Below are 22,606 nucleotides of genomic sequence, written 5' to 3' on the forward strand. Positions count from 1 at the left end.
TGCTTGTTAAAGAACAGTGTGGCAGTTTTGAAGTGAACCAGTTATACAGCCTCTAGACCAAAATAAATATATCAAGGGTTAGGAAAAAGAAGAAAAGAACAAACCAAAACAACAACAAAAACAACAAATTACCCAGAAGGCAGTTAAAAAAATAAATCTGTCAAAAAAAAACCATGGAATCCCTCAATTATAGCTTATCCCAGATTTTATGGGGGAAAAAGCTTGACTCCTTTGAGCCAATACTGTTTACAGTTGCTGCAATGAAAATTCTAATTTTGTGCTCTAATGAACACAAAACGATCCATAGTCGACCTTGGCAAAACTTATAATGACTGTGTAATTGAAGTGACTTTGTCACATTAAAAAAATATTTCACAAAATTGTAGGAAACTGCCAAGAAATAAAACTATGGGATGGGCAGTCTTGGATATGTGATACAGAGCCCCATATCGCCTTTGGAGCTTGTAAATGCTGGATTTATAAAGCTGTGACACATTCATATGCAGTCACTCTTCTTGCAGCGTGTCAAGGCTAATTGTGAATTGCAGCGAGCGCTTCGTCGTGCATGTGTGACACAGAGCTCGCTTTTAAAATAGTGCTTGAGCTGTCATGGTATCTGCTGCAATCAATACGAGTGGGAGATGATATACGGTAAGCTGGCAGGTGGATCTCAGTGTAGGGGTTGTGTGACACAGGTGGACCTTCAAAGAATTCCTCCATTTTGGAAATTTCACAGAGAATGGGCACCAAAGAAAGAAGTGAGACTGCAGCCCTTTGGGAAGGATATAGCTTCAAGCAGTGGCAGGGCAGAAAGTCCTCCAAGATAGCAGATTTTCAGGGATATCCTGACTGAACTGACAGATCCTTGACTGTGGTACCTGAGTGCAGGCCTATGCTCATCATGGTGTGTGCTCTGGACGGGCAGCATTTACTCCCCGAGCCTCCCCATTCCCTCTCTATACTCCATCACGGCTTGTGACTGCATCCTCGAATGGGCAAGGCGCTCGGCCCTCTCCATCTGCCCGCACTGATGGGATCAGGGCTGAGCTGACAGAGAGAAGGTAAGAACCAGGAAAGGAGCAACTTTGTGTCAGCGAAGCCTGTTAGCATTTAACAGCTGCTGTGTTGAAATACAGAGGGATCAGTCAGCATCTGAAGTCCAAATTGTCTTCTGATGTAACTCCACTTACACAGAACTTGGCTTTAAATACCACAGTTTGGTTTCAAATATGACTGAACAAATATTTTCTGTTTACTTATCACAACAATGACTGGAGCAAGCAGCTGGGGTAAGTCTTGTAAGACTACTAATGCCATCCCCAAATGCAATACTAATGATTTTTATATTTATATTTATTTTTATTTTTCTGAGTATTCTTGAATGATTATGGAATCAATCCACATTTCTCCCAGTCTTTGGGAGAAATAAATAAATAATGTCTCCCTGTTTTCACTCTGGTAAGGATTTTTCCATAGATCCGTATTTCAGAAGACTTTTCACTGTGCTCTTTCACTCGAAAGACAAATCTGATTCGACATGAAGTTCCATTACGAAGAAACTGTTACATGTGATGACACCAGTTATTGAAAATTGAAATGAAGTGAGAGGAACCTAACACCAACTTGTATGAAATTCTGCTGTCTTTGAATGACATGAGGAACTCAATATATCTAATCATCAAAGTGAAGCCCATTGGGAACCAAGCTACAGTTGTATTGCAGAAGGTTGCTACTTGATTGCTAGACCCAGAAGTACTAAGCCATATGCCACTTCTTTCTGTGTCTAAATAGCTTACTGTGATTGATACCGAGGATGGCTCTCCTCTTCAAAGTGAAACAATCATCAAGACAACAGGAATTAGGAAACAGAGTACAGAGATTATTTTTTACAATCCTAATTTTTAACCCTGTCAGTTCCTGGAGCTCCATATAATGTATTCTTCAATAAATTCACTGCATGCTCTTTTTTTCCCCAGCAGATCACTACCCTCTGTACAGACCCGAGCTTGCAAGCTGCATTCAGTATTTTTCTTTCACCACTGTCGCTTTGTGGCCAGACGAGCTTGATTATAAAGGCTCAGCATCGGCCTTGAGTGTAAATTTTGTTCTGCTTTCATTAGAAAGATTTCTCTTCACCGTCCTTGTGCCAATCTCCTTGATTTTTCTTCCTCGCTCACCTGTCTCTCTGAATCAGCTCTCTTCCAGCCTCTCCACAGTGAAAGTCGCTGCAAGGTCAGCGGAGTGCCCCGGTACGTGGGTGCTCTGCGTCTCCCTCCTCCTGGCTGCAGGCAAAACGCGCTCTGTTTGCAATATGCTCCGTTTCCACTTGACAAGGACTGGAAGCCACTGCATATATCTAAACCTACATCCCATAGTTAGAGAGGGGACAGTGCTGTCGAGACTCGGCCCGCTTCTACAATTAAAAAGAGGCAGCAAGCTGGCAGGAGCTGATGGATGAGGCGATACTCGAACACACGGTACATCTGCACTGTAAGAGTTACATGACTCCACGCAACTCGCCATACAACACAAAATAAAAATCTTCTCAGACATTACTAGCACCCGTACCCCTACTATGCTAATCTCTTCTTTCGTCCATGATCTTAGCGAGTCACATAGTGTTATGATGAAATGCTCTGCACTTAAAGGAGTATCTGCAGCCTCCCTGCCACTATTAATAAAAATATTTAATACTCTTGTTAGGAGGCGCAATTTGATTACTGAACTGTTATCCAACAAATCCTGAAAACAATTCAAAGTAAATTTCCCTAATATGTCTATTTTTCTATCCTGCCAGAAGGGTTGCTAATGAATTTGCTGCTTGAATGCACAGACAGATTGGGAACTATAACTGTGCTGGCCTGGGCAACATGGCACTGGCACCAAAAACCTATTTGTACCCATGCAAAGTTCTCTCCAGAGTATGTCTCTCATCCAGAGGTGATTTTCCAATAAAATCAGCCTCGATTATTGCAAACACAGGAGCAATCCCTGAGGGAGTATATCAGGCAATTCAATACTAGGAAATGTTGTACTAGGCAAAATTAACCTTGTAGCAGTGTTATTTCCTGAAACATTATCTAGCTTTTGCCTTTCTTTTGTATTCATCGATCCTAAATGACTGGATTTTTTTTCTGCTTCTTTCGCTTAGCAGAAGATCATTATTTTTTTTTGTACTTGTATTTAAAAAAAAAATAAATCTTTGAAAGACAACTGTTTTTCTTTTTATTCACTTATATTACTGACAAAGTAAAGGACTGTTTACTGTGTGGCAGGCTCTTTTTCTTGGATGTATAAAAACAAGGATAGCAAGGAGGATCCTTGTGATAGCAAAGGATCCTTTATTCTATCCTATTTTAATGACTCCACAAGCTAGAGGAAACCTACAAGATGTATTACCAACAGACCACAAGCCAGAAAGACCAAGGAAACTTCATTTTCCCCTTACACACCAAGGTAAAGTTAGGAAAAATGACAGTGAAACTAGAGAGCAGACAAAGGCCTTCAGATTTCAAAAATGTTGACAGTCTCAGTCAAATCCCACTTCCTGGTAGCTTTATACACTGCCTCTTACAAGGCTCCCCAAGGCAGGCATCTTCATTTGGAGACGGTCTAGAATGTACTAGACCCTAAATAAATTGAATACTCATATAAGTACACTAGCACTATTTACAGTTTTGCTCTGGTTATTTATCTTCCAGCAGGACAAAAATGGCACAGCAGTGAGATTCAGGAGTGTATGTGTATGTGGATTCAGGCAGCTACCCTGAAAGCAGCAGAACAAGTGCTCCCATTTATACCAGGATCAGGGAATTTTCTTCAATTTTGTTGGCATTTGTTGCTTAGTTGCAATATCTTAATTGCTTAGAAACACATTTTTAAAGCGTTAATTTTGCAAAGATCACAGGTAGTTTCTACCAGCTGTTACTACAATGCCCAAAGCAAACAGTTAGAATAATTGTTTGAATAAATGCTAAGTGACTTAAAATTAAAAATAATCATGAGGAAGACAAATATCATGCCTAAAACGATAGCATGAAACAGGACAGAAGAACAGGTCCTCTTTTCACGGACTCACAGAATCATCTAGGTTGGAAGAGACCTCCAAGATCACCTAGTCCAACCTCTTTTGATCAACAACAGATAAATGCTAAAACTGGAAAAAATATTGACCTTAATTGATTTTGCTTTCTGTCAAAAGAAGAAATCGGGTTATGATTCCTAAAAAAAGGCTATTTTTGGCTCAACCTTTCATTTCAATTTTTGTTTTGTTTTCTTCTTTGTTTTCTTCTAAAAGTTGACCTACATTTAATCTTGACAAGCTGTATCACAATGAAATTGTAAAAATATTGTTTTGAAAAATAACAGAAATGACCCATCTAAAATGAGAATACTTATTTTTGCCAAGTTGCAAGAGTCCTGGCAAATTTTACAAAAATGCATGAGTAGCTTTGGTCAATTGCAATTTGCACATCTCTGAATAAAAATAAACAAAAGAAAAGTTTTACCTATCTATCTGTCTCAAGTGCTGTGGTGGCTCCTGGGCAACATGCCTGGCTTGGGAGCTGAGGGGTGCCTTGTGGCTGGATCCAGCCAGCAATGCTTGGTATTGATGGTGCGTGCCCGGATTTGTAAGAGATTAGATGAATGAGCTCTCAGAGTCTGTTCATCTCATTGTCTTGTAAGCAAACATCGTGCACTACACAGGATGTGTGGTAATTTAACCATCCACTATAAATTATACAATCAAGTCAAAAGCATTTCACTATAAAAATGTATTGTGCCCATCTGAAAAATGTGTGTTCTCTCCAGGTACCTGTTGTGGTGGTAGCCGAATACCTTAATAAAGCACAAAGTATTTTATATTTCAGGTCTTAGCCAATGTGACTCATTTGTACAGTTTTAAGTTCAAACAAACTGCTAGTCAACTAAATTATAACTTATTACCACAGGCTACAGACTTTTAATACATTCTGTGGTTGGAACAGGACTGATTTACTGTTTTGGGCCCTGCCAGTAGTTATCATGCATCATTTCCCTAGAAATAAAAATAGCCCTACTGTGGTTATCCTTTGGACTGATAAAAATATATCTAACAAGATGTGTCAGAGGAACAAATTCAGAAAATAAAGGTAAAATATTAAATAGAGTGATTATTTTATGTCTAAATCACTACATCTTCCAGCTGCCGTGATGACTTTGGAGTAAAGCAAAAGGTTCTGCAAAAAGGAAAAAAGATCTAAAGGAGCAATTGAGCTCTGATAAAACCACATGGGGATAGCTGAATTGTCAGAGCTTTGCAAGAGTCAAAATTTACATAAAAATCAGCATTTAGGGATTAGTGCGATATCATCAAAAAGGATTTAATATGTGCGTTTCTTTGCAAACAGTTTAAAAGCGGCAGTTTTATAATCCATTTCCAACACTAACCTTTAACTTGTAAGAGTAAAATAATCCTTCGCAACATTTCTAGAGTTCACATTCTGCTGAGGAAGCGTAGCCCCCCTAAATAAAACTCACTGAAAACCAACAGTAGCCTATGAGGATTGGTTTTCACAGTGCTACTCCAGGTGCCAACCGCGCTGTGAGCGTTGCACATCAGTGCAGATGCAACCTTGTGGTCCAACTTGCAGAATCATCAGCAGCTGGGCTTTGCCGAATTTCTGGTGGTGCAATAAACTGATCCAATTGACCAAACTCTGCAACTGTGCAGATGCCTAAGTGGACAGACTAGGAGGATCAGGGAGTAAAGAACATTGCCTATAATTGCCCGTAAGCAGGCTTTTTCCTGGATTTCTACCGGGGATTTGAGTGCTTTCGCATGCTAGACTTAAAGTATTAAAACATAAATATGAATGGATTTCTTTGAGAAATGAATGTGGGCAGGCAGTTCAGGTCCTGTGTTGTAATGTATTTTTAGAACTAATTGAATTGGTGCTGGCTGATTTAGTAGGTAGACAGAAATAGTCAGAGGAGAAACAACGGGAAGGAATGTTTAGAAGCAGAGACTAACAGGTAGTGCTGTGTAAATTGCCTGGGACTTTTACTGAAAATGAGATTTATAGCAAGTTTGGCCTTTTTGTTTCTTCAAAAGTGGTTTGATTTTAAGTTCTTTAGCAAATGGCCTTTGATTAATCTATACATATACAAATATATGTGTATGTATATATAGATATGCCAACGCAGATATGCATATATGCATAAACATACATGTGTATATATAGATATCCTCATATACTATAATCGGTAATTGGGAGGATTTTTCAACGTAGGCATGACATGATTTTCTTCTTAATCTTCTTCTTCATCTTTATTATTATTATTATTATTTTATTTTTTATTTTTTAAATACAGGACAGCAGATACCTTGCAACAGGAATTGCTGAGCAGGACTACCAAAGGCACACCACCACTTTTATACCTCTGTTGGTTACAAGTGCCTGATCTGACCAGTAAAAAAAATGAACAAACTGTCAGACCTAGCCCACTGGCCTCCACTTTTGCCAACGGGAGCAAAAGATCTGTTTATGGTTACTGCTATTACAGCACACATTAACTGACCCTCAGAGTCTGACCTACTTGCCCTCCCGCTTACTGAGTCAGTAAGAAAATCCTCTGGCTCTGCATGGCTCGCTTAGACCTCAGACCTCAGACCTTCCATGCAGAATAAGGTCTACCCGGGGAGCGAAAAACAAGGTGCCACTCCAGCTGGTAAAACAAAGATATTTTTAAAGTGCAGTCAGTAGAAACAGTCACTCTTATTCCATGTATAATCAAGGATGAAAAGGCCATGAAAAATACCACTGCGCTTTGCAAATGAGAGGTCAATTGAAATGTCAAGATATCAAATGTTAATAGTTCGCAATTCCAATGATGGTTGGGACAGAAAACCATACCAAGTCAAGTCGGATGCCCTTCTGAGGAGAAGATGAGTTTTATGGCAGGAAAAGACAATAAACACCAGAAGTCTTCCTGGTTAACAAACTTGTGGCTGGCCTTGTCAGTGATGGAAAACAAATATATTTTGAAAATATAAAAAGCAGTGGTATTTTAACACAAGCTGTAATCCCAAAACACGTATCTGGAAGTCATTAAGCCTACAGCAAATTTAAACATATGCAGGTGTTTGGGGGAAATGTCAGTGCTTTCTATTGAAGATTTTAAGGCACTATAAAAGAAGAAGGGATAAAGGACACTCAAGGAAGCCAATGTTTTCTTCCATGAAACAAGATGTCGATTAGAGTATTCTCAGTTCCACAGCAATTCATGGAGTACATGGGCCGCTCTTAAAACATTCATTTTCCATTGTAAATACCTGATTTATCTCTTACAAAACTGTTCAGTTCTGCAGTGCTATATGAAATCAGGTTTTAGCTAAATCATTTTTTCACCTTCCCACATTTTCCCAAGAATTCCCTCTGGCCATTTTCATAAAAGACTAGATGTGTCCTAAGTCAAAACCATTCCTCATGTAACTGCTCTTTAGAAAGCCTCCACAGGGTAAACTTAGTTAAGTATTGTTACCTCCTTCAGACTCAGGGGTGGGAACAGCATGATAAGGATGAGCAAGTAAGTGAGCAAGTATCTAGGATTTTGCATCCAAGATTTTTTTTTTCTCTGCTACTGACTTTCAGTGTAAATAGGGATAAAACCAGAGGGGGACAACAAGTGCTCCTTGTATGTCGTGAGCAGAGGAGGATAAGTAAGTTAAAGGTAATGGAATCTGAAGTTCTGGGGCCACTTTGGTGCCACAAGAAGGTCTTACATTTTTGGAAAAGTAACTGCAGTATTTCCACCAAAAAAATCAGTTCAGCAAGAATGGAGACTTCTTAGCTATATTCCGTGTGCTTCTTTACAGTAAAAGTATGTCAGATGATGCTACCAATACATAAATATGAGTTCCTCTGCAAATGCAGTGCTTTCTTGCAGTGCTACAAGCAACATGGAACTGAGACCATGTCTTTTGAAGGAGTCAAATGCTACCTGCATTACCTTGGCCCTCAGGAAGTTCATACCAGTTAGTCTAAGCACCTATAAAACAGCTGAACTGTAGTAAAAAAATGTCCCTTGTTTGTTTATTTATTTCTTTTTCTCCTCCAGAAGTGTTAAGAGTTAGAGGGATTCAGCAGAACAAAAAGGAACAGCAAACTTCCTCCTGAACATGAAACTAACTAAAATTCATTAATAAACTGAGCAATCAAAAGTAAACAGACCGTTTCTACAGAAATCTTTGTCAAGCTCCTTAAGTAACGTGTTGAACAATGGCACTATTAGGCCTGGTCCAAGGATTCCATGTAAACCACAGTCTCTACAAGGGAGTTATTTCCGATTTCAATTTGGGGACACAAGAGCTATGTCAGCACAACATATAAACATGGATATTTTTTTTTATGCTAATGACAACTGCGAATATTTTATATATATTTTTACATACATATATTGTAACAGATGTCAAATGCAGTTAGTTTCAACTCAACTTATTAGTGCATGGCTTTTAGCCAAAAGCAATTCACATTTGCAGAAGTGTACTATCACATATGTCTTAATAACAGAAATGTGTTTTTAAAAATGTATGTGATAAGTCACATATGGTAGAAGGAATATGTACAGCTTTCAGCCCTTATGACAATGGAAGCTACTAACTTTATTTTGCATAGCTGAAGAACATTAAAATTCAAGCAAAATTCTCTTTGACATTTGAGAGCTACAAAAGCAACAGCACTAAAAGCTAGACAGGCTTGAGGTATACTAAGTGTGGCTGTGATGCTTATATAAATGCGATCCATATCTACAACTGCTATCTTTGAAATGGTATTCTTACTTTTGCCCTGAGAGGTAATATTCTAGCATAAAATCATAATTGCATACAGGTACCTTAAATAGTTACATTTCACTGAAAAATATTAAGCAGATTTATCAGCTGTTCATTATACAGAGTGTAATTAATATGTATAATGGATTCCCTAGGGTACTAATTGAAGCTGCAACCATGAACGTAGTCAGAGAGAAGTTAAACAACCAGTTGGGGGAAATGACAGGGTGAAATATGCACATGTAGGTGGAAAGAGCGAGACTGTCCATCTGGCCTTCTTCCATTCCAAACTGTTACACTCATTCAAGACCCATAAAAGAATGATTTAACCTAAATCACCCTCTCCCCCACTCTCAAACCTTACTGGTGAAGTAATTGGGCATCAGTGTCACAAACGTGCTGCTTAATGACTGCAAAGCTCAATATCTCTGTCACACATGGGAAAACTTAATTTATTTGAGCCCTTCCTGAGAATTTGGCCCAAAATATTAAAAAAGAGAATGAATGAAAATGATTATTTCGGAGTTGTTCCCCAAGACTCTCATCACCTTGCAGCTCCTGGATCCTCTGGAAGGTGAAGTGAAATCACAGCTCATTTCATACTCTCTATTAAACAACCACCAGGTAACAATGACTTTAATTCAGCTTGCACTGAATTTGAACTAGCCCTACAGGCAAGAAAGGTCTCTTGTCTTATTAGAAGTTTCATGTGCTATCAGGTCCCTGCTGGATCCTATTTCTAATTTTTATCAGATTAAATGAAACATAAAGAGAGGGTGATTTATGACTATCTTGCATCTTGCCTAATCACTCCAAGGAGTGTTCGTACACATTTTGCATTCACTTTATAAGATGTAAATGACTATACATGATGGAAACCAAGTGAGAAGTAGAACTGTATTCTTTTGTTATATGTGCTAAAATACAATGATTTGCGACTCCTGTCGGCGCATGTACTTACAAATACAAAACCACTCTAGTCCAAAAGGCAGCATGATCAGCAAACTACTAAGAAAACAAGAACATTTCCTCTGTCTGTAACAGGAATATACAGTTACTGAGACTTAGTTAAACTCCAATGATCACCTACTGAAGCTAAAAATACGTGTTTTATTGGTACAGAAGAGCCCATTAAGACTGGAGTATTCATTATTTAAAGAGAATCACTGATGTTGGTAGCTTTAACTGAAAATGGCTTTTCTCAAGAGCCAGGACATCTATATAGCAACTTTCTTAATTCAATGATATATGGTTGAGTCTTGCTGCTAGTGCCCTAAGATTTAAGAACTTCTCATAAAATGCCCTGGAAATTGCTCCCTGGTAGCTTGCTCATCCTTCACAGAGCCCAACTGCAAGGAGCCGAAACATGCATGTGTGTGTGGTGTGAGAGAGATGCACGTACTGAGTGAGAGAGCTCTTAATCAACAGGATGGCAAAACCTTGATACATAGGTGCAAAATATTCCCATGTGTCTAGAAATCATTTGGCACATTCCTAGTTATTTCCCCCCTGTCAGACCTTCTCAAGGATTGCAATTAAAAATCATAATCTTTTTAGCATGTACAAACCTCCCCAAGGCTAGGAGCACTATGTATTGAGTATGATTGTGATATTATTTGGCAGCTATTCATAGACAACACATTAATTTATGGAAACTGGATGAAACTTGGGGAGTGCAATCATTAGGGACACACGAGAAATCAAAAGCTTTCTTCAGCAATACTGACCTTTTTTAAGCTATTATTAGGGGCAACTTGAACTCTGTTTTCTCTTTTATCACCCTTCTCACTGTCCCAGTCATTTTAGTGACTGTACTCAAAAAGTTCATTAAAGTTACATTTTCAAAATGGATATAAAAAGAACTTACTTTACAGGAATGTTTCTCAATTTTGTCTTTTCAGCAGCCTGTAAACAGAAGAGGGGTGGGAGAGACAAAGAATTAAACAACATGCCTCAGCACAGCCAAGCCACAACAAAGACAACTACTGGATGCTCTTCAGAAGGGCGCACCGGGGCAGCCGACCACAACCGGGGCAGAGGGAACACGTCTGCAGTAGCTGGACCCTTCCAGAGAGATAGCGTTACAAGTTTTAAATACGCCTGCCCCGGTTTGTGATATCAATGTGGTTTGTTTATTTTTAATGGCTATGAGCATTTAGGAACTGCTCATTACTTCATTTCCCGCTCTGAGGTCTGGCCCCCTTTGTCACTGCCTATCTGTCCCTATCTGGAACAGGAACAACAACAGGAAAAAATAAAGGGAAGAACGGACTCCGCTTCCAAAACAGTTTTTATTCGCCAGCAACAGAAAAGGGCAAGGGATGACCAAATGTTCAGATCAATTTCCTCTTGTGAAACCTTTGAGAAAACACACTCCAAATCATCTAAATGAGTAAATCTTTGGGCCTCTCGGCCTGCACCACCTCAGACATGGAGCCTGGTTCCAGTTTATTGCTGAACCCATTGATCTGTGTACAGTCCATTTATCATTCATGAAAAGAGCCAGTGATCTTCACAGTATATTAGAAGAAACAACTCAGATCATCTGTCAACGGCCCTCTTATTTCTGTTTCCCTCTCCATGGGGATTTCATCTCCTTCGATTCTTCTTGAATTAAAATGTTGCTAAGCAACACAGCTGGGGGCACCGATGGCAGGGCCGCGCCAGTCTATCACACTGGTTAAGCTGCTTGAGATTTTAGTGGAGGGTTGGTGGTGTTTTTTTTTTTTTTTTTTTTTTTTTTTTTTTTTTTTTTTTAATGCTTCTGTAGCATAATTATGTAATCCGAACCAACCTTGTATCCTCTCTGAATTTTTTCTGAATAGGTAAACAGCGCTTTAACGCAGGAGGGACTGAAATAGCACCTTCAGATAAACTGGTGTTTCACATAATTTTATAGAGTTCCTTCTAGCATTCACAGACCTGGCTATAATAGATTTAAATGTGGAAAGCGGTCAGATGGTTAGTGAGATTATAATACAGAGAGCAGTGAAAGGCAGAATTAAGACAACTGATCCATAAACCTATTACACAAAGGAAAGTTTCAGCGCTTAATTACCTTTGGAGTTATTTTTGTAAAGCCTACCAAAACCGGAGAGAAGGACTTTGGTGAGGAACTTTAACCCCTGGTACGTTTAGCGACGGGAAGAATATGGTTCCCACACAGGAACTGCTAATATTAGTGGTCCTGAAAAATGCACATATAAACCCATAAGGAATTAAATCCTCTATGAAAATTGGCTAACTTTTTAAACCTTTGGGACCTGCACAACTGGGTTCCATATTTTGCCAGAATGAGTTCTCCTTTGGGCTCTATAATGGGACAAGTTTTTCAAAATACCTACTGTTTTGGCCCTTGCCTCCAATCATACCAAAGATAAACTCTTTGTTTAAATCCTTGGAAATCCCTAGTAATAAGTTAAAATCTGGGAGAAAGAATTAAAGCTTGTGAGAACTGACACAGGGCAACGGCAACACTCTGGGCTGGCTCCCAGTGTGTGAAGAAAAATGCATTTGTTTCATTTGGATTACATTTTCCATCTAAAGAATAAATCAATGAATGCATGATAGGAAACAATTATAGTAATTGTACAGTAGGGTTGCTAAATAAAACACTTAAACTCCAGGAAATCCTGAAGTTAAAATTGCACGAGTAAGTATTACACACCCAAACCTAATTATGATCACTCAAACAAGCCTATGATGAAATGGAGTCTCTACCTCATTAGCGAAATAATGTAAGTTGTGCCTCCTTCCAGTGATACTCTCCTAAATCTCCCCTTTTTTTAGCTGCCACATGCATGCGCAAAGTCAAAAACATGTTATGATGAAATTTAAGTAAAAACTACATGTAACAACATACAAACACCTTATTTAAAATAGATTAAAATACCATTGAAAATGACATTTCAGTTTCTGAAGCCTGCCATTAAATACCAAGTCTCAGTCCCATCCTGCAAGGAACTTTATTTTCAAAGTTTACATACCACCATCCACCATGGCAGAAGATTTTTTTTGACTGTACAGTGATATTTCATTTGACACTTATGCACCAAATAGCTGGACTATAATAATTCTGAATTCTGGCATGTGAAACTTGCATCTAAATCTCAGATAAGTTTTTTTTCCCCTCTAAATTATTCAAAAATCGCTACACAAAAAATGGATATCAAAATACAGTTAAGGAAAACAGAAGAGTGAAGAGTGTCTAGGATCAGAAGTAAATAATGCAGTCAATTCTAATATGAGGTAAAGCAGAAGATATTCCAGGGAGCTTGTGTGTGATGGTGTGAGCTAAACTGTTTGCATGAAAGATTAAAGAAGATGAAGATATTTCAGAGAGTGAGAACAGGCAATGTCAAAGTCATGGAATATTAAAAAGCAGAGTCTAAACTGGGCATTTGATTTTTGAATACTTAGCTGTGTTGATGTTTACTCTGAAAGAAACATGGTTGCTTTAAGAACAAAGAATTACAGATGTGTTTTATTTTCCAGGACTATGAACATTCTAGCACATATCACATCTTAGATTTTTACAGGGAGAATTTTCCCCTTTTTTTCCTGAGAGAAGGCACTTTCCTAACTCGTAAGAAATGGCACCTGCTGGGGGGAGAGTGTTCTTCGCTCATACAGCGTTTTAGAAAAAAATATTGCAAGTTCTCAAGTTAATATGCATACTAGCCTAGTTTAATGTTGGATGATAAAGCAACTGGTCATTTCCTATTACAAATGATTCAGTTTGTCTCTGAGTGGGAAATGACAATGTTAAACACAGCACAGAATGTGGCAGGGATTCTGTCTGAGAAAGAAACGCAGGATCTGGCCTTCTGCTTTTATTTATCTTGTAGGTGTTGCTCATTCATTTTTCAAAGCGCATTTGTTGCGATATCATGAGCATGCCCAGTGGCAGAAGATAAAGAAAGGCAAAATCAAAGTGACATTGAGTAACTCTACACATTAAGCTTTGATGCAGAAACATATTGTTTGAAAATATTTGGTGTGCAGCAGGTCTGTCAATTAGAGCTAATTATTTTTCTCTGATCAGGAAGAATGCAATCTTGTTTTAGGCAGGTTTCTTTGAAATGTACGTCTTTTATATAACTTCATTATAGGAAAATACTTCTCCCAAATTACTTTTTTGCTGGGCTGCTTAGCTATTGACTCAAATTGTCTGTGTTGAGTAGTTCTCTCTGCTTTGATAATTAACTTTTGATCATTACTGAATTTAGCAGCTCTAGTCAGATGTGTTCATAGCCATCCTACTCAACTATTTCAGTGTTCATCGCCTTTAATCTTTGAACAAAATGATCTCATTGAGCCTCCATCAGCCTCGCTACTCAGTTAATAATTCCCATTTCTCATCTTCATGACTGAGTTTGATTTGTTTTAGACTTGATGCGAGCTTTGATTATTAATTTAAGATATTTCAAAGACAAACATGTTTTAAGAGTTATTTTTTTTTATCTTATATTCCTAGGCCTTTACAAATAAGAAACTGGTTTTAACTCCACAATGATTTCTAAACTTCATGTACTAAAAGTACTATCTAGAAATAGGGCAGGTAGGGCCTCCCTAAATCATGATACATGTGCCCTGAGTGGGAGATGATGCTGCAAAAGATTGGAATGAAATTGGACTGGTATAATGTAAAATTCAATGGTTGTTAGGAGAATTACATCATGGGACCTTTGCTAATTTTGAGCTTGAAAATATGCTTTAAAATAATTTAGGATGATTAGAAAATGGAAGCCAGAATGAACTAGACAATCATTCCACTTTAATTTGCAATTTTCTCCTGATTTTTTTTTTTCCTCCGGTTATGGCCTTTCTGTAATTGTGTCTCTACTCTGTAAGACCTTATTTCAACAGCTGACTCTAGCGGTGAATAAAAGAAAGAAGTGAGGAATAAATCAAAGGTAGTCAGATACAGAGGGTCATCCATCAGAGCATATTTGCCCAGGGATGTTTTCCTATGACTTTTACAACCGTGAAAGACTTCTACTTCATATGTTGCATTACTCCTGATTTTGACATTAGTTGTTTTAGCTCTAGTTCAGGAGCCATCTGCATTGTGCTTTATTTGATCTGTAGTGTGGATATATCCACTAACTTATTTCATTAAGAGATATTTAACTATTACACAAAAGAACTAGGAAGGAAACAAGCCCTATCTGATTCTAGGTTGTGCACAAGGACCACAGAATGTGAAAAATGATGCTTTTCTTCATGATCATCAGTTACCAGACTGATTTTTGGATAGAAAGAACCAGCAAAAGTACTCCAGTCAGAACAACTTTCCTACATCACAAAGACCTGAGGAGAATAAATTCAGACAAGGCCAGCTCAAAAATATCAATGTAAAATAACTGGCATCTGCAGTAGGCAAATTAGATTTTCAGTCAAGTTTTAATGGGGAAGTGTCTGCTGTCTGAATAAAATTAACATTTTTCATTGCACAACTGAATATCCAGGATTTTCAGGGGAACATTTGATTTTGAGGAAATGAGGTCTGAAAATAAGTCAGCATTTTTTAAGAATGCCTCCTCACACTCTTGATTCAGAAGCACTGATCAGCCACCTAAGAAGGCAACTGCTGAACCTTGAAGTGTCTCTTAGGCTGAGACAGATGGCACTTCAAGCCATCAAATATGTTAGCAGAAGGAGGAAGACCTCCATGCTTTAACTTTTTCCCAGAGCTGCTGCAAATCCACCTTACATTCATCTCTCAGTTTCTAAGCAGCAGAACCACAGAGAACTTCTCATCATTGCTTTGAGCAATGCAGTAACCTTCATGGCTTTACAGAGAGATGCTCAAGAATGCTTAGGGTGAAATTTTACCAGTCGGAAATTTAATTTCAGTTGGTGCAGTGGAGGCTGGGTAAAATGGAAAACAGAGTTTAAGTGATCAAGTCTAAAAAGGTTTGTCTGTGGGTTAGGAGTAACCTTCATCCCTGATGGAAGGGAACTGCTTTTAACTGAACAACACCACAGATGTGTTTGGGCCTCTGCCAGCATTCTTCCCAAAATCTCTACGTTTACATTAGGCCAGTGGTGGAAATCAAACTAAAGAAGTGTTTAATGAAAAACACGGACACTTCTAATTCCTGACAAACTAGTCCATTTTTAAAAAAGCTGGTACATTAGCACCAGTAAGACTTGACAGAAGAAGCTTGAAACATTGTCTCCCTTCCCCACTTGTTCTGATATATGCTGGATTCTTTCAAAAAAAATTTTTTTTTCTCTTTCAACAGAAGTTGCTAATTGTACTAATTTTGATACCTTCATCCAACTGAAGAGAAATTCTAATATGACATTACAAATTCTAAGAATTCAACTTTTGTTAGACTATATTCTAAGACATTTTCAAGTTCCTTTACAAATGCTAATGAACGTTCAGAATGTCTCTTGAGGTCCAGTACATTTAAATGCTCTGACAATACCAATTTGGTCATTCTAAAGTTCTGTGGCAGTGAACTGAACCTAGAGTTAGGCCTGATTTTTTATTAAAATTGTTCTATTTGAAAAACAAATATCCAGCCCTGGAGACAAAGTTGGAAAAACTCTACTGAATAGTCCATTTTTTAAGAAAAAAAAATCTGAATTGAAATTGTGGTTTGAAACAACACCTCTTAGCAAACAATTTGTTACAAATTCATTGCAAATGTCCCAGGCTTAGCAGATGATAATCCTACTGTGAAAATATAAAACATTTAACTGGGTATAAAGCTCAGTAATTATTGTCTTCTTATTTAAAGATGACTTCTTCTAGAATGTGTGTTTGGTTCAACCCTCCAGATGGCTAATAAATCAAAAAATCCTTTATTTGTTGGGCTTACTCCATAGCCATGTTTCAACATTCTAATCACACGATAAAAAATTTAGAGGTGGCAAAAGAAACAGAGAAAAGGTCAAGAAACATTTACAAGAGAAAAAAAAAAAAAAAAAAAAAAAAAGTCTTCTTTAAAATTCCCTAAAGAAAGTAGGAGAAAAAGGCTATATTTAAATAATTCCCTGGTACTTCACTGTGCAGCTACAGACATTCTCCACAATTTGTGTATTCCTCAGCTGTCCAGTTCTAACAAAAGGAGAGTAATTCTTTGTATCTCCATCTGAGACTTACCTGAACAGTGCTGATGTTTTGAGGTCTTATAATGAGGTGTGCTTTTAGTGTGCAATGTTTAATTGCTACCTTTGCAGCATTCACATGGACTGTAACTTGCTGTGTCAAAATGGGAAGGAGGATTGGCAGTTGTTGCTGAAGCAGCCCCTCATACCCTTGTTCACTTGCAGTTTATGCCCTCAGATCCTGCTTTGTGGCAAAAGCCTCTATCTCATTCCTCCTGGATCCCAACCCATCCTTAGTCTCTTCCGTACTCTAAATCAGTGAATAGTTTCCTAGACATGTGAAGCAAAAGGGCACAGCCAAATGGTACCAGCAGTGGCACTTCTGGGAAGCTGTGAATTGATGTTGCTATTGTTCACGCCACCCATTTATTTCCTATGCAGGACTAAAGACTTAAAGGATTTTAATTTATACTTAACATTAAATCTACACTGATTATTAAATCCATTACAAACAGGCAGCAGATGTAAACACACACAAAATAACTTTGCTGCCCTTGGTCTGGTTTAGTATATTGCTCTGATGACTTAGCCAATCACTGTGTTGCACCCTGAAAATTACACATAAATTGCCGTGAAATTGGTAGTTTTGTAAATCACACGTGCTCTGTGTGAGAACCCTGCCCAAATCAATTGCACTGTCACACTGTGCTCTGAACCTGTCCCTACAAGTGGGCAGGAGGTCTGTTGTGGGAAGATTCATCCTGCTGGTACAAAATGAAGCACCTCTAACCCCAGCAAACCTTGCAGTGGCAGATGCATTTATCGTAAGAAAAATTAAGGTGTTTCATTCTCATTACTGTTCTCCTTCTGGAATTCCTCCAGGGGAGATCAACTTTCACTTCTTCTCCCCTTATTCTGGCTGACAGAAGCTAATTACTGGATTTATCATGCCCTTTTCATCACCTACTTCTACACTTGTTCTGGCCACCTATGAGTCCCTCTGTTGAGGTATTTGCAGCCCCCCGGCCTCTAAGCCAATACTAGCACTATACTCTACCAGCCTGAAAATCTCCCCAAAATTTAGATTTTGAAGTTCACAGACGGTTGCTTGGGCTTTTAAATAAGAGCAATGCTGCAGATGGCCAGCATAAGAAAGCCAGACAATTTCTTTACCAAAATGGTTCTCAAGACATGCGTGATAAAAATCACACTCTCCTTTTGAGGAGAAAAAGAAGATAAATGTTTCCTATGTGGTTGGATTAGTGAGTGCTGAGCACTGAGGTGGCCCACAGATACCACAGTCCTCAGATTTATTTTTACAGGACAGTATGGCCAAGTCTGGCTTTTCTCTTAACAACAACAGTACTGGTGTCAATCAATTATCTCACCTGCTGCTGCCTCCGCTTGCTGTCAAAACAGTACAAGGCTTTTGCATAAGTGTCATGTGTATGCCAAAGGACCTGGGGAAATGTATTTTTCCTATATTCTTATAATAAAGACTTCTCTGTAAAACATGTGTGCACAGGCATGCACACAAACATGGAGTACAAGATCCATCCCGAGGACTGAAAGCTGTATCTCCTTCCTCCCTCCCACCCCAAGGAGGCTGGCAGATCTCCAAGGTCTGGTCCTTATGGTTGTGCTCACGAACAAATGGCCTTTCCACCTCTATTTAATTAGTGATAGAGGCACCAGGTCTGTGTTTAAAGCTTCTCCTTCAGGTGAATGATGTCTCGTGGTATGGCCGGCAGAGCCTGGCTGCTTCAGGCTGGTGGCATAAAAAACTAGACCTAAGAGAAGCACCTGCTTAAGAGAGCACTGAGGGGTTATGAAGTGCCTGCTTATTTGTGGAAATGTGAGGAGAGGACTTCTTGCAGCTGTATTTTTCCATCTGTCCAACTAAGGCATTTCAGCCCTTCGTTAGGGCTGCCTGCCTTCTGGTATTTTATTTTCCTGTGTTATTTTCTCTACTGGGGTGGAGGGATATTGAGACACTGAGCTGCCAGGGAATACCAGGCAGCCCATGGAAAAGGCACAAGGGATGGGGCTCCTCCAGATCCTGTGCTGGTCCATGCAGCTGGTGCCCCAGAGCCACTATAAGGCCATGGCTGCAACCTGCAGGGGCAAACTTATCCTTGTCGAGCTGTAAAACTGTGCAGTCTACAGCAACTGTTTGTCCTAAGGGTTGCATTAATCCCCTTCCTCACTGATGGATGACCTCCACAATAATAACACGTGCAGAAACAATTACACAAGATTCTGTGAATCTGAACAAGTTAAAAGCCTTTGATAACACCATGTATTTCAGTGGTATGCCATGGTTTTTGCTCATAACTGCACCAAGTTCACCCCAGATCTCACAGTGGTTACTGAAAGCTTTTGCTGATAATGAACAAATGCTATGATAGGAACCTATGTGATTACTGTGTGAATTATTACCTCAGACACGTCAGCCATCAAATCTCTTATTTCCAAAGATTTGTTTAACGGAAGCTAGAGTATTCATTTTGCATAGTTGATGATATATGGCTGTCTCAACTAGTGTTGTGCAGAATAAAATAATTTGAGTATCAATTAAAATGGACTGAGGTAGCAAGAAGAGATATGTCTTCATGAAAGGATTTTTCACGGTTATAGATTGACAAGGTTGGAGAATGACTGCATTATCCTAATAGCTTCTGTTTTCATTAATGTCTCAATGAAAACATTTCTTTACAATTATAAAACATGACTGCAGATCTTAAACACTGAGATGTGGGCTTTTTATCAAAACACACTCTGCTGTGGCTACAACCAATGCTGCATCACTCTGGGATTTCAATAGAACCCAATGGCAGATAAACTGTTTACATTAAAGACTCTATCAAAGTTATTTTGCACCTAGTTTCATCCTAATCCATCTGATTTTTCTATAGCTTTGACAAGATGACCTCTCTCACTGTGTGTGCAGTATTGATGTCATTACTGAAGAGCTGTTCTTCAGCCTTTCTGCTGATAACAAAGTAAATGGAAATGTAGAGAAACCTTAGGGAGGTAAACAGCTTGTTCAGGATCCAGATAAAAAATGGGATAAATGACAACAGGAAAGGATATCAATTGTTACAATTTAAAGTGATATAGTGACCTCTTTCAAAGTGTTACGTGATGAAAGCATCATGCATCTTTGCATTTCATAGATTTAAAAAAATTTAACTTGAGTAAAAGCTTTGAAAGTTCAGAATGCATTATAAGAATTCAAAGCTTGGGCTATGGCTGATCACCTTTTTGGATGGCGCTACAAAGGCAAACGTTTTGTCGGCAATTACCTAATAGTAACCTAGAAGAAAGTAACGTGTTTGTGTAAAATACAGAAGATAGGCCAAGGCCATGGATTATACGTATGTCTTGTGTTTATATGGTTATCAGAGAAGTGCACATAAGATGGCAATCATTAAGAGAAGGAAAAAAATATAAAAGAAAAACATCTCATTGATTTGTTCTGCCAAAAATACTATATACATGAAATACTGAAAATAACGGAGCAGGTCTGTAAGTAGTATCCAAGTTTCTTTGGTTAAAAAACACACAGATTGCTAACAATGTGCTTTAAATTAAGTACACATTTCAAAGGTTAACAGGACTATTCCTTAGGCAGAAGAACAAAGAGGAGCTGGTTAAAGAAAATTGGGTACACTACAGCTACTTAAAATATTGTATCCAGGCACAACTCATTTGGATACCTTTGAGCTCGAAGCTAATTTGAGTTATACAGAGGTGCTTTAAAGAACAAAAATATTAACCTGTGTTTTATCCAAGCTCTTTTACCTGCATCAAGCTACTAATTAAAAATCTTCAGTATTCTTTCTAATTTCTGATTTATATTTTTTTTAACAGAATAATAAAGCCATCTAAAAGTACTTCCTTTCCTTACAGAAGAGCATTAAGAGCATCTCCGAAATGCCTAGTCACCTAATTACACGTCTAAGAACTAAGAACATGTCTGTCATCTGCCTTGACTCTATCTGTCGTGGCCAATCTAAAAATATTTTGCAACAGGACCTCTGAGTGCAATATGGATGTATATGCCAATGTTCTTTTCTGTGCCAATACTACAAGAGTTTAAAACTCAGGCAATGCTTAGATGTAACAATACCTCTCAAATAATACATTAAACAGATGTGTACCTTGTATTATAAATATGTGACATAAAAATCCATTGGGTTGGTCAGTGTGCATATTAAAAACCATTCAAGTAGGTCAAATTGTGGATAACTTGAAACTTTAAAGACAGCAATTTTAATAAAACTGTCAATACAATTTTCTTTGTAAAAACATTTGAGACTGATTATGCTGCTTATATTGAAAAAGAAACGCAAGGTCTATATCTTCAGATCTTTTATTGAACTGTGAGCACAGCATCAATAACTGCTTCTCAGCTGTAAATGAAAATTGATTCCAGATCTAACCTGTCGTTTTCTGTGTGTCTTTAATCCCAAATCACCCACAATGAAAGACATAAGAATCAGCATTTTGTCTAAGGGACAAAGCATGTGTCATGTGGCCAGCTCCAAAGTGTCTACACTGAAGATGCTGTGGGATGTGTTTACACGTGTTAGATATAGGTGATAACTGCAGTCTCTCAAAGTGACGCCCAGAAAATGATGACTGGAGTTTGCAACTGGGGTGGAGTAACTTGCAGCTTGCCTCATGATCTATAGCAATGATCAACATGGTTCAAAGATTTACAGATCTGAAGTCAGAAGGAACCTGCAACGATCATCACATTGGGCCTCCTGCGTGTCACAGCCTGAAGAGCTCCACTCAACAACTTACAACAAGCCTACAACTGCCAGAGCATGCAGAAAGGAAGCCTAAAAGGAGAGGGAAACCACAAGGCTTCCTTGCAATTTGCAGCAGTTTGGCACTACTAGTTTGGATTTCCAGTCACCTCTCACTTGCTGGAGCCTTTTAAGCCCTCTGGAATGAAATTACAGAGAGCAGCCTCCTTTCAAGAATCTTTTTCTTGGTGGTACACTGCTAGGCCATCATAATTCACACTTAGCCTCTTTCTGGCCAAATCAAGAAGTTGTAACGCTCATATTAAGAAGGGTTCTCCAGATCATGTTTATAGCTCTTATGAACCACTTCCAGTTATTCAAAATCCCGGTTGAAAAGGTAATGTTAAAAAGTGGACAGTGTGTTCAGTAACAGCCCTGCTAATAATACATGTATCTACAGACTAAATGCCTTACACTGACTTCAAACTGATAGCTCTCAATTTATCCAGAAATCAGCCTCAGCCTCCTAATTACATGACTGACCAGAGCAATCATGTGTTGGGTTTCTCCTCAGCAGTGACTGAAAGAGCATGAGGTTCATGGGCCACTAAATACAGATCAGAAATACACGTGCTCATTCGCAGGAGTGAAAGAATACAACAGGAGAGTTTTGTTTCTTGCAGACAAGCTTCAACAATCTAGCACCACGACAAATGTCTGGTAGTCTGAGTAGACAGGCAGACAGATCAAATCCTCTTCACATACTATAGACATTCACTAAATTCAGGACGGAGGTGCATTTATGGATCGATGTCTCTACTGCTCCTCTCATGTACAGATCAAAGGGTCCCTAGCAATTCCCAAACGACAAATACAGGCCTGGGTCCTAGGACTTCCTATTGACTGCTACTCTCAAAGAATTTCAGCTTCCTTCAAATAAGAGGAAAGAGGTCAAGATAAAAAATATGATTTT

At 38.5% G+C, this 22,606-nt stretch overlaps 1 protein-coding gene across 1 annotated transcript in view; it reads right to left on the bottom strand.

Annotated features, from left to right (window-relative positions):
• AFF2 (ALF transcription elongation factor 2) overlaps positions 1–22,606 on the bottom strand; it is a gene marked incomplete at both ends in the record, with an annotated part of 326,636 nt that overhangs the window by 59,690 nt on the left and 244,340 nt on the right. Inside the window, one exon of the mRNA XM_084294301.1 lies at positions 10,680–10,717. Coding sequence (XP_084150427.1) covers positions 10,680–10,717 — 38 coding nt within the window. The remainder of the gene's footprint in view (positions 1–10,679; positions 10,718–22,606) is intronic.

The sequence above is a fragment of the Netta rufina genome, assembly GCF_964035555.1.
Source record: "Netta rufina genome assembly, chromosome: 12".
NCBI lineage: Eukaryota > Metazoa > Chordata > Aves > Anseriformes > Anatidae > Netta > Netta rufina.